General features: G+C 36.7%; 1 protein-coding gene across 1 annotated transcript in view; it reads right to left on the reverse strand.

The window, feature by feature from the left end:
• ADGRB3 (adhesion G protein-coupled receptor B3) overlaps window positions 1-13,270 on the reverse strand; it is a 465,172-nt gene that overhangs the window by 87,962 nt on the left and 363,940 nt on the right. Inside the window, exons 17-18 of the mRNA XM_059832344.1 lie at window positions 11,517-11,620; window positions 8,076-8,178 (exon numbers count right to left, since the gene is read on the reverse strand). Coding sequence (XP_059688327.1) covers window positions 8,076-8,178; window positions 11,517-11,620 — 207 coding nt within the window. The remainder of the gene's footprint in view (window positions 1-8,075; window positions 8,179-11,516; window positions 11,621-13,270) is intronic.

Consider the following 13,270-nt stretch of genomic DNA (forward strand, 5'->3'; position numbering starts at 1 on the left):
TAAATAAAATCCAGTACAATAGGTAGGTAATCTTTTGCACAAAATTTACACTACTGTTCCATAAATGATAGTCTTTTAAAAGAGTTTGTGTTTTCTAACATGTTCCATTTTGTTATACAGGAAGAATAATGATATAATAAATATTGTATTAGGGCATACGATTTACATTGCATTTATCTCAGAGTTGTATTTTTAATGTATTATTTTACCAGATATCTATATAAAATATCTTACTGTGTTTCTTTATCTGTTTTGGTTTATGTGACAAATGGATTCTATGCTTACATTCTTCAACTGGTAATCAACATGGGAAAGTTCATGTAGGAAATTCAACTTTCATGCTAGCATGAAAATAACCAAGTAGCTGAATGCTGATTTTTGGTGTTGCTGTTGCTATCATTATTACTTAAACCGTTGAGTCTTGTGAAGTCTGTTCTTACCGTATCTTGATTTAAAAATCCTTTTTACCATTGTACTTAGAAGTGTTTATGGTTTCCTCTTTCTTAAAACTGAGATTATGAAATGAAAGACATGAACATTTAACTGTTTGTAGGTTGATCTACTTCCCATTGACTGCTTTTCTATTTCCACTGAAATTCAGCAAATAAGCAAAAGATATATAGAAAAAAGGTGTGAAGCCCAAAATAGCTGCTTGAGTCATCAACAGATTGTCTGAAGTGATTCAAACAGGTGTTTGTGAGAGAATGAGCTATTTTCCTCAGGGCTGTGGGGGTGAATTCTACATGAGAAAAAACTACTCTAAACAGGTCCTGAAGAACAAGGAGGAAAAAAACCCATCATTTTGGGAAGAGTAGGACAACAGAGGGCTACCTAAGGAAAGACTGAGCTATTTTTTTTTGTACTAAGGCAGGACAGCAGAGGCACACATGCCAGCATCAAGTCCAGCACCACAACCAGGGAGGAGAGAGTAGACTATACCTGTGCAAACATTCCTCAGCTCATGCATGCAATGTGTGGTTGTGTGGGTGGGTGGGAGAAGACCCTCACCAGCTGAGAGACACTAGAGCTGGCACCAATGTGAGTCATGGGTCAGACACAGTCTAAGTCTTTCACAGGTAAACCTTGGTAAATTTTGTATTCGCAAACCAACATCACTTTTCCTTTTCAAAATAAAACTCATTAAAATGAACTCCAACAGAGTCTCCCACAATATTCTTGTAACCAGGCTAGGAGGTCACAGTTGAATGAGTGGACAACCAGATGGATAAAAAACTAGTTGGATTCTTGACTTAGAGTGTAATGAGTAATGGGTGGCAATTTACCTGGAAGCATATAACACACAGAGTAGTACATGGGTCCATCCAGGGACCTATGTTCAATGTCAATGACCTGGAGTAGGCAGTGGAGTGCTTGTTCATACAGTTTGTAGATAACACCAAGCTGTGGGGACCAGTCTATATGGTCAAGGGAATGGCTGCCATCCAGAGGGACCTAGACAAGTTGGAGGGATGGGCAATGGACTGAATATGAGTCAATAATGTCCCCTGGCAGCACAGATGGTTGACAGCATCTGGGGCTGCATCAAGAGAAGAACAGTCAGTAGGTTGAGGGATGGATTGTCCTCCTCTGCTCAGCACTTATTAGACCATACCTAGAATGCTGTGTCCAATAGCATTAAGTTGCCCAATGCATGGAAGACTTGATAAACTGGAGTGAGTTTAGCAGAGGCCACCAAGATGCCTGGGGGCTGAAACACTTGCCTTGTGAAGAGAGGCTAAGGAAGGTGAGCTTGTTCAGCCTGGAGAAGACATGGTTTCAGGGGCATCTAACAGCAGCCTGCCAGTGCCTATAGAGAGGTCATTGAGAAGATGAAGCCAAGCTCTTCACAGTGATGTGTGGTGGGATGACAAGGGACAATGGGCATAGATTGAAACAAGAGGTCCAGACCAGCTATATGGAAAAACTTTTTTAACCATGAGGACAGCTGAGCAGTGGAGCAAGTTTCCCAAGGAAGTTGTGCAGTTTCCACACCTGAAGGTTTTCAAGACTTGACTATATAAAGCCCTGAGCAACCGTTCTGACCCTTCAGCTGACCCTGCCTTGAGAATGAGGTTGGACCAGATGATCTTCCAACCTGAGCAATTTTGTGATTCTAAAATAGCTCACAGAGCTCTTAAAAAGTTTCTGGGGATTGGAGGAAGAGCATGTATGCTGCTAATATCTACCCAATTTCTTCCTTGTAACCCACTTACAATCAAAATGTCTGTTTTGTTTAGAAATAACAAACTGAATGATAAAGCTAATGTATTTTGAGAAACAGGCTGGCAGGCACTTTGGAGAAGAACGTTACCTTCTCCTCTGAGGCAGGTAACAGTAGCATGAATGACAATGTTTACTGATCTTGGGTAAGAAAGATCTTCTCCCAGAGGTTCTCTTGAGAATCCAAAAGCAGATAGTTAATTCAGCTGAAGTTAAGGGGTTTTGTCAGTATTTGGCATGGTAAAACAGCATTGCTTAAACAGAACTACTCCTGTATTAGTTATTCAGTTAAGCGGGCTCTTCTCCAGTTAATTGTTTCTGAGTTCTCGAATACACAGCAGGCAGGTGTATGTGTGGTGCAGTGCACTCTAACTGCTGACCTATTTATTGGTGTGTTTCTGTCATGGCTGACCCATACCAAAGGATCTGCGGCTCAGCTGTTCAAAAAGCTATTACACAAAGAAAGAGATGACAATCAGCAGAGTAGGTGTTAATTTGGAAGTTGGGTACTGGCAAAATAGGACATATTTTCATGGGCTTTAGCTGCTTAAATGGGGGGTATTCCCCTGAAGTTCTCCAGGCAAGACTTGAAATATGGAGTGCTACTGCCTGACATACTAAATTGCCTACATCCTCATTGATTTTCTAACACAACCTTAATACTGTGTTAGCATCATTTCTCTGTTCATTCCATCTGCTCCTAGGTCTCCCCTGCTGTTTCCTAGGAGATATATTGCCACGACGCCTGCATCTGTAAGGCGGTGGCAGATACGGGGCAAGAGCCACATGGTTAGAGGCAGCATTAGTACCACCTGAACATTTGCAGGGTTCTCAGGGGATCCCGCCACCCACCATTTCTCAAAACCTGAGGGAGCCCTAGTTACATAGTCAGCTGCTTCAGACAGCTGTGGCTGTGTCTGAAGCCACAGGAATGCTGTGGCTTCTCAACTCCTTTCCACTTCTATTTGCTTCTTTCAGCCTCTCTTAAGAAAAAAAGACTAAAGTGAGGTTATTTTTGTCCAGTCGGCCTATTTAGTGAACATTCTGATCTTATTATCTACAAAATTTTATGGGGTTTTTGATTGTTTACAATGAATTTATCAAAACTACTGATTGTTTATCTTACGCGTGTTAGGTGGCCAGGACATGCCTTTTTCACATCCTTTCAGGTATGGTCTAAAAGACGGATTCCAAAATGTAATAGTAAGCATAATAAACTGAATATTGCAATTAAACAGGGATGACATGGAATATCAGGGTTGCTAAATCTTGCCTTGTGCCTTAACATCTTCCCTGTTCTTCCCTTGGTAGGCACACGTAAACCTGACTATGGCTAACAAAATGTACAGAGTCTTATGACATTTCTAAATATAAGCCTGTTTCTAGGAAGTGACCCAAACTTCAGCAATGAACTCTTAAGTACACTCAGAAATAGATAATACAGAAAATAATTAACTTTTGCCCACATGTATAATGAATTCTGTGGTTAATTTTAAATTGTATTCATCTTTGTTTTCTTCACAGGAAAAATAGGTAAACAAGAATTGTTTACATCAAACGGCTAATGTGTTTTTATTTAGGCAGAACTGTGAAAAAACCAAGGTATTTTCTGAATGAATGCAAAAGGAAAGAGAATTTATGAAAAAATCCACATAATATTAATCAATAACTTATTGGGGGTAGAGAATCTATTCATTAAATGGGATCAGAAGCATAGTAAAGATTTATAGCTTAAGCGTTGAAGGTCCACACATAGATGAAATACAACCTTTTTTCTTGATAGCAAGAAGAACATTAGGAAACATAATATAGCAAGAGTTACATTACAGTGAAACCTACAAATCACTGATAGTTATTCCCTCAAAGAAAACTGTCAGTATATTTGAAGTAAATACGTGATGCTTTTGTAGACGTTAGAGACATCTCATAGTATTTCTGAAATAACAGATGTTTGAGCAGTTAGGTTATACATGAAAAGTGTTACCCTTCCGTAATTCAGGAGACTTAATTTCAATGTTACAATAAAGTTCGGCTCTCAAAGGGTTATTTCCACTATATCAATTGCATACCCTCAAATCTAAGTATAATTATGTGGCTAACATATAAGACGGAAACGAAAACAAGAGACAGAAAGAAATACCGAAGTAAATTAATATGCTTCTCATACCTAGTATAACACCGAGTATATTTAAACAAGATCCATAATTTATTTCATAATATTATTGTAAATTCAGCCTTCAGATTACCTGTATTTCAAAAAAGGATCTGACAAAACAGAAATCTCTTACACAGTCTGGAACATTAAGAAGGCTTTGAATAAAGTTCTGCATTTTGAAAGGTTTGGGGAAACATACTGAAAAAAGCAGAACATTTCTCAGCTGTATCCTTCAATAAAATGCACACCGCGTTTGGCTGAGAAGGAATAAAAGAGCAAGGCTTTTCTGTTGACAAAAGGCTTTTTTGCTATCCCAACCCAAATATTCCAAGAGAAACCATACTCCCCTCCATGCCCCCCCATCCCGAACTTTTCTCAAACAAGCCAAAAAGCCCCATGACCTAGACCTCTGCTCTAATGTTGGTATCCTCGAGTTACTGTAACTGGTGAAAAAAATCACTTTTAAACAGGGAATATTAGAAATGGAAAAGCTATGGTAGCTTGAAAGATTTTAAACTACTTCTACATGTCCTCTGTAAATATTTCGTCCATTTCTGCCTGTGGGAAACACCATGATTGCTTTTACTGAAAAAAGGCAGAACTTAGCTGAACCAAAGAGAGTGCAATATTCAAACTCACTTCGTCTTCATGAAAATAAGCTTTTATAAAAACGTGGAGGATATACTCAGCCTTCAAAGAGTAGAGCTAAACCTAACATGTTAAGTATCTATGATTTACACAAACCAGAAAGAAAATAACAGAAAACCTGCACTTATCCAGACCAAGAGACTCAATATTTTTTTCTTTGTCACAGATGTCAATGGGCATACTAAAATGAACCACAGAAATTTCCTGGAGATGGAATAGCATTGAAATGAATAAAAGTAGTTGGTGAAGTGTTTAATGCAGATAGAGAAAACCACAAACTGCAAACAGACTGACAATATGCTCTTTGTTATAAATACATCTTCCGTATGCTTAATTTACACACTGTTCAACTTCAAACTGGAATTCAGCTTTGACAACATTTACAAGCACCTATTCTCAAAGGGAATATACACAAATATAGAGCTGGGGACAAGTTAAACTCAGAAGCAAAGCCAAACTAAAACATGGAAAAAAGGGGCATTCCTCAACTTTGTGACTATCAGCACCATCATATGGACATTAACTACGTGCCTCGATAATATGAGAATAGTATGAACATAAGAATGAGAACGGAACAGAGTAAACAAACTCTCAAACCTGGCATATCATATTTCTCAAATTTTCTCTGATACATTAAAAAACCTCATCTCATCTTCTTGCCATAAAACATAAACCACCACCTCAGCCTTTATTCAGGAAACAATTTCTGCTGACTTGAATCATTGCCTTGATGACATATTCCCAAGGCTTCTCCCAAAATTTTCAAACAAACACTAAAAACCCAAATGGTTTGATTGCTAGTAAATAACAAAATCTCAGAAACAAATCTAAAATGTTTTTCATCTTAAACCATAGGTAAGGACCTGGTTTTCTTTCTGAAGTTCCCATTTACAGATTTCATTTTCCAGCTCAGCAAAATGAAAACATAATTTTTCCTACAGATGTCAGTATTGTAATCTAGTTCTATGGACTAAAAATCAAACACTGGCTTCTTCTGTTCATACATGATCTTTGAAAATAAAAAATTCAGAACTTGAATTCAAACATATCTGATGCCAAAACACATCCCTATTTACAAACATACTGACGTCATGCCTGGATCTGATTGCTTTAATTTAAATAAGCTTTTGCTAAACACTGATTTTAGCTGGCCATTTTGTTGATGGCACATTCACAGGCTAGCCTCTTGGAGCCACAATATATTCACATATCAGTGGACATAGTGATAAAAAGATTTTTGGTCTGTAAAAAGGAGTATCTTCCTCGGTATAAAAAATGTATTCTGCCTTTGATCCATTAGAGGTACTCCCTGGCTAGAAGCTCCCACATGGTACATGTATCAAAAGCAAGATGTGGACTCAAAAAGAAGACAAGTGTAGTAAATAGTGGTATTTTAGAGTAATTTTTCAGGCCATATATTCAAAATGTAAACTGTATGATGTGTTGTTTTTTCCGTCAATTATTTCCTCTGAACACCTCCATTTTTAGGATCTGCTGTTCTCAGAAATAAGTCAATGTAATATCTCTGTACTTTCAGGAGTTCACGAAGAAGTGAGGGAGCTCAAGGAGACTGAGATTAAAAGACAGAAACTGGATTAAGGGTGTGTTTTAGTTCAGAGTTCCCCGAGTCAAGCATCAGAGAAAGGCTGCCGGCATACCTAGGGAGCATGTTATCAAGCACAAGTCATTCTGATGCCCTCAAACCCTGATTCCACAGTGGCAATATACAGAGGAACTTTCAGCTACTGAACCATATTTCTTCTTGCAATACATAATAAAATAGTGTATATGACTATGCATGTTAGTGCTGAAATTCTAGAGAGGCTTAATCTTTCTTCTGCACTCTGGCACTCTGAAGTTGCTTGCACATTTCTGAATTTTTTTCCCCTGAATAAAATCTGTGCGAGTCACATGGGCTTCTTCTGCAAATTCACATTTTGTTCGTTTGTACGCCTACATATTTGCAAAACTTTAAAGCATGTTAATATCTTGATTTTAATAATTTTGTTAAATTATGTGTTGGAAATGACTATGTTTTGGGTATGTTTTAAAAAGTACAGTTATGTGACTTACATTCAATTTATGAGGCTTCTGGGAGCTAAATTTCTAAGCAGTCATTTAAAAAGAATAAATGATTCATTATAGGTGTGTTGTAGAAACACCAGTTATCCTATAGCAGATGATGGACATATTTCATTAGATATTGGAGAAATTAGGATGAGCAGTGCATTAAGTAGTTTAACACAGTGGGATACAGAACTACTTTACAGATATTTGTCCACTCCAAAACTTAACCACATTCTATCACATACTGCCCTATTCACCAAATACATCCTATTTTCTATTCCAAGCTATCATGTAGCTATAGTTAATTTTAAGCAACCACTTATTGTCACTTCTGAAAGTTGCCTAGCATCTCTAGGCACTGGCTGATGCCTCAAAACACTGACATAGCCCCGCTCTACAGGAGAGGGACAAATGACAATTATGTTCAGAAAGAGTCTGAGAACAGATTAGCAATAAATGAGCAATATCTCACTAAGTAAGGTATGGAGGGTTATTACTTTCTTACAGCTACATCATTCAGAGATTTAACAGTTCTATAGCTTGTTATGATGTCTGTTTCTGCACATTTTCAAAAGTAGTACTCTGACTTCTAAGCAATTTCTACTTGCCTTTCGAGTACCAGTGTGTTAATAAAAAGAGAAAAACACTGTAGCACAATCCTATTACAACTATTATAATGAACCCGAATTTGTGCTTTTGATGTTGATTCTTTGAACTTTTTTGCTTTGAAATTTAGTTATAAAACATACAAGTCTACCACAGAGAACACAGCTTATCCAGAGGGAACAATACCAAAAGGGATTTTTGGACGGGGAAAAAAAGACTATGAAACACGGTAAATATTTTCCCTTGTCTGTTAATATTTTACCAAAAATGCCATGTCCTATGAGTATAGGACTAAATGGATGTAATTATTTTAAGATAAATACAAATAAACAAAGAGATCAATGTTTAAGTGCAAATTTAATACAATCCATCATCATACCTTGTTATGCGTCTGAGTTTGTCCAACCAGGATAAGGATATTTGATGAGATAATAGACAGGCAGAAATTGATTAGAATTATTGACCTCTCAGATCTGATGTACCTGTTCAAATAAACAAAGAGAGGGTACAACTTTTCTAAAAGGGAAATAACTAGTAAGTCATACAAAGCTTTGATGCAATTCTTGCATTAAATATTGGAGATACTCTGAAAGTTAAGCACTCTCTTTCAAGTGCTCAAAAAGAGTATCAGGGATCTATCACATTACAAACATAAGAACTATGATATTTTGATAGGTATTCTGCAATTCCCTCTTAGTATCTTGGTATATTTTAAAAATAATCTGTCAATGCTTCTTTTAAAAAGTGCTGACAACACTGTTCCAACACCATACTGATAATAACGGGTTTGCATGCATTCGTGTCAGGAACTTCGTATGCTCTCTGCTCATCCCTGGGAATATCCACAGCTGGCATAGACCACTCACAATAATTAACTTCAGCAAAAAGATGGCGATTTACATAAACAGAAGATCTGGTCTACAATGCATAAATAAGATCCAGGTTGGTTGAGGAAACTATGGCAGCGCATTTTGAAACAAGTTATGGGGGTAACGATAACATTAATCTTGAAATTCCACCACATTTACAAAATAATTTGTATGAAGAAACAATAATACAGTAATATCTTCATGTTCATAAGACCTGATGCTAAAAAATAGCTAAGTTTATACAGAAAATTAAATTATACCAATGAGTATCACACACTCTCTCTTGCAAACTTATTATATTCATTTTACAAGTAAGCTTAGGATGAAAAAGTCAAGTCCTCTTATCACCTATTTCCTTACAAGATGCAAATGTTCCCATTTTTCTACAGACAGCCTTTTATATGCTACAGGACAGAAAGAGAATGATTATGGTTTCAAGTGAAGTACCTTACTAACTTGATTTTCAGAGCTGCTAACAGAGTAAATGTTGACTACTAAAGTAAATGAAAGTTAAGGGTGCTCAGTTCCTCTGAAGACCATGTCATATGTTTATATATTCTATGACCTATACTATATGCTTCTCCCTGGAGCTTAGTTAATATTGCTGTCTCCTCCTGAGCTGCACACCCATAGCTGACACCCTAAGGATGTCATAACAAAGGGTGCTAAACCCATCAGAAATGCTGAGCTTTGGACATGAAATAAATTGTAGTCCTTTTTGCTCAGCTATCAAATAAGTAATACAGCATTACATTTTTTAGTTAAGAAGACAGAACAATCCTGATACCAAAATCCACATTTTTCCTTAAATTATAACAATGTTGTTAAAGGCTAGTTCTATGTGTTTGCAAACAAATACAGAAAGTCTAGTAGTGCCTTTGTGTACACAGTCAGTATGCTGCTGCTTCCTAACTTCTTAACTATTGATTCATCTGGGCCAGTTCCCAACACTGAGTATCTAGACTATAAAGGATCTTAGTGGTTGAGTAAATACAGTGCAAGCAGGAGCTCATAGCATTGACTTAGGCTAGGAAGTTTTTAGTTTTTCTGCCAGCCCACTATTGATGAAGGGAAGGAAGGGAAGGCAAGGCAAGGCAAGGCAAGGCAAGGCAAGGCAAGGGTGAATATTTGACTGACACTGAACTTATTTTTCAGTTTGAATTTTCAGTTGGAGGGATCAAATCAATCAACCATAAAAGAATGCTCACACAGCCTTCTTCAGACCAGAATACCTCTACCTCATAACACTTCTAAACAGGCCCTGCCATTCAAAGGGAAGGTGGTGTTCCAAAATATAAATACAGATATAGGGTCAAAATATCAAATTTCTCCCTACCCTTAGATTCATAAAAACAAGCATATATACCTATAAGTTTCAGTGTCTATCTTCTCCCTATAGTTGGTTACTATGTGCTCTTGAGAAACATGTTGAAGGCAAATTTTAATGATTCAAATGACAGGCCCCTCAGTTGTCATAACACTTTCAAAATGTCTCACTGATAGAACACCGAGATCTATATGAGTTATCTTTTCTTCAGCTGGATGCAGAACTCACGCTAGGTCCATAACGCATCACATACATTTTTTTCTCCGCTTGGAAGTTACCAGAATCATAGAATCATAGAATCATAGACTGGTTTGGGTTGGAAGGGACCTTAAAGATCATCTAGTTCCAACCCCCCTGCCATGGGCAGGAACACCTTCCACTAAATCAGGTTGCTCAAAGGCCCATCCAATCTGACCTTGAACACTTCCAATGATGGGACATCCACATCTTCTCTGGGCAACCTGTTCCAGTGTCTCACCACCCTCATGGTGAAGAATTTCTTCCTTATATCTAATCTAAATAATGGAGAAGACCAGTTCCACTGAGCACGACAGTATTTCCATCCAAGTACTAAATATATCAGGGAGTGCAAAAATAACACTGTAATTCTTCAGATGGGATTATATCCTAAACTACTCTCATTCTTAGCTTTGACAGACAAGAACTGATAATTCTTATTCTCTTTTTGTTATAACTTATGTAACTAGTTATCCTATATTTATTTTATATATATGTCTAATCCCGTGAGTCTCTGTGGCTACATAAGAGAGTGAAAGAGAAAAGGGTGTAAAATTATCAAGCTGCTTCTAAAAGCAAAATTCTATTGGTTGATTTTACATTACTCTAAAAATTATTATTTTCTCCTTGTGTTTCTTCTTACTTGCATAAGAAACTATTTTTCTTTTATTATGGAAAAAAGTTAAATGAGAACCCGTGTTCACTTTTTAAAAATATTTATTGCTTTGCATGACTTTTCCTCTTACTTTTCTGTTTCTTCTAAACTAAGACATCATGCTATTTCTCATCACTTCTCAAATTCATTTTCTCCATAGATATCTATTGCACTTTTAAGTCAATATAATATTTTAGTGTAGTAAACTCAGGATGGAAAGAAAGTCTGTTACCGGAATGTACCACCACACTGTTTGAGACTACTTCATTTTGTGGTCTTCATTGAAACTTATAACCGAAGTGGATAAACTCAAAACCAGTTGACTGAACCTCCCTAAATCTGCAATAACTGATGTGGCACTTTGATATAGAAGTTTTGTTTTAAAATGTAAATGGAGGAAAAGCAGTCAAAGGTATAGGCCAGAAGCCTCACATGAAATACATCATATAGAGGATTCCTGTAAAATGTTAATTAGCACTATGACTACCCCACTGAAAGAGCAATGCCATTCACACTGAAGAGTGGAAAGCGTAGGCTATACCATCACCAGTAGGCCAAGAGACTAAAACTGAACAGTCACATCAACAAATTTAGGTGTCAAAACATGCACTACATTTTGCTTTTTGTTTTGTTTTCCAAATAATAAATGTTGCATCTAATGCTCTCTTTAAATTTTAATTCAACTAAATATAACTATGTATTCACATTCAGCTTTGTCAATCCATTACATACCTCCATAGCGCTGCATAGACAACTGCTAGGGTGATCAAGGCCAAGCATGAAAGACCACTGCCTACTATTAAGGTCACTGAGGGTGTACCAGTTGATTCCATGATCTGTAGGTTACAACAGGCAACCATGAAGAAAAAACATCCTCCAGCAATTAAAACAACAACTCAAAAGAAAAAAAGCAACAAAAGCAAAATGATAAAAGCAGCCACACTGTCACAGATAGCTTCAGTAATTTTACTTATGAAGCAGAAATCAACTTAAGTCCAAAACTGATCCATACATAACTCTGAGATCTGTTTAATTATTGATACATTCCTCAGAGGCCTTTGAGCTTTAAAATGCTTTACAATACCTGCATGATATTTTGAAAAATAAAGAAAGTACTAATATTACAATGTAATAGGAGACTACGACATTAGCACAAGTTTAAACTACTTCCCAGTTAAAATTAATTAAAAGATATATTTCCCTTGAGAAACAGCAATATTTAAAATTGTGTGGTAAACAAACAGCTTGGCTTCATGGTAATATATTAAAGATCGTCCACTAATTTGTCCCAGAATTTGATTCATGCTTGTTGCAGAATTACAAAACTTTCTGACTTTTAATAACTTTGACTTCAATCCACTGTTCTCACACACTTAATTTCCTTGGGCCTCTGATTGTCTAGAAGGAATGCAAGATATCTATGGCAACAATATCATTAGCCTTCTGTAAAGAAGCTGGAAATCTAGAATTATTTCATTTGCACTCTGTGTATTAATAAAAAATGAAAATAAATAAACGACCTTGAAAACAAACTAGCTTTCCCTGCTGTAAAAGAAACTATCGTTGTCATATATCTGGTAAGGTTCTTCCTCCGTGTGTGTAAGTGCTCATGTTCTGAAATAGACATGGTATTTGCTAATACAAATGGAAAAAATTTAAATCTAAAACTTTGAAAGGATACTGTGCCTCCTTTACCAAAATGCTTTTTAAAGCCTTGGGGATCTATTGTAAATTACATTTTATCAAGATACCTTTTGTCACCCAAATAGGAGATAAGACTGATGTACTTTTAGGCCAGATCTCAGGCAGAAAGTAACATTTTATTTCAGCTACTTTGTTCCAAAGTGATCTACTTTGCTATTAAAAAGAGTCTGATCATAGACTTCCAAAACCAGGAAAATGAAATTGTGCCTTAGCAGGATAACTTCACAAATATTTGCTTTTTACTATTAGCTATTTTTACATTCCATAATACTGGGAGTGCCTGCTTATACAATTAATGTCCCCTCTTTCTCATGAAAACTTGATTATTTTTCTTACATCATATCAACAGACTACACAGAAAATCTGTGCTGAAAATGTCCAATGCAGATCTGCAATCTGTTTAACTACAGTATCCAGGGTTTTCCTACCAAGAGCAATAATAAAGCCCTTTACATTCCCCTGGAAAGGCTTGCAACCTTTAAAAAGCTTGTTAAGTTGATAATTGTTCAATACAAAAGTTTTCAACACATTTGCATCACAATTAGAAGGCTTTCTCTGAAAAATTCAGAGTTCAAGAACGTGCAAATTTCACTAGGATTTAGTTATATCACAGAATCTGGAATTCATTTCTCTGAGACACTGTAGACACCAGGAGACTAACGTTTGCCTACCTGCAATATAAAACATTTCCTCAATGCAACGTCTGAAATATACCTGAGAGGAAAGCTCGATCAACCTCCCCCCACCCCCCGCAGCCCCCCCCCTATTGCCTTTTGCATTAA

Source organism: Gavia stellata, chromosome 2, assembly GCF_030936135.1.
Source record: "Gavia stellata isolate bGavSte3 chromosome 2, bGavSte3.hap2, whole genome shotgun sequence".
In the NCBI taxonomy this organism is placed as follows: Eukaryota; Metazoa; Chordata; class Aves; order Gaviiformes; family Gaviidae; genus Gavia; species Gavia stellata.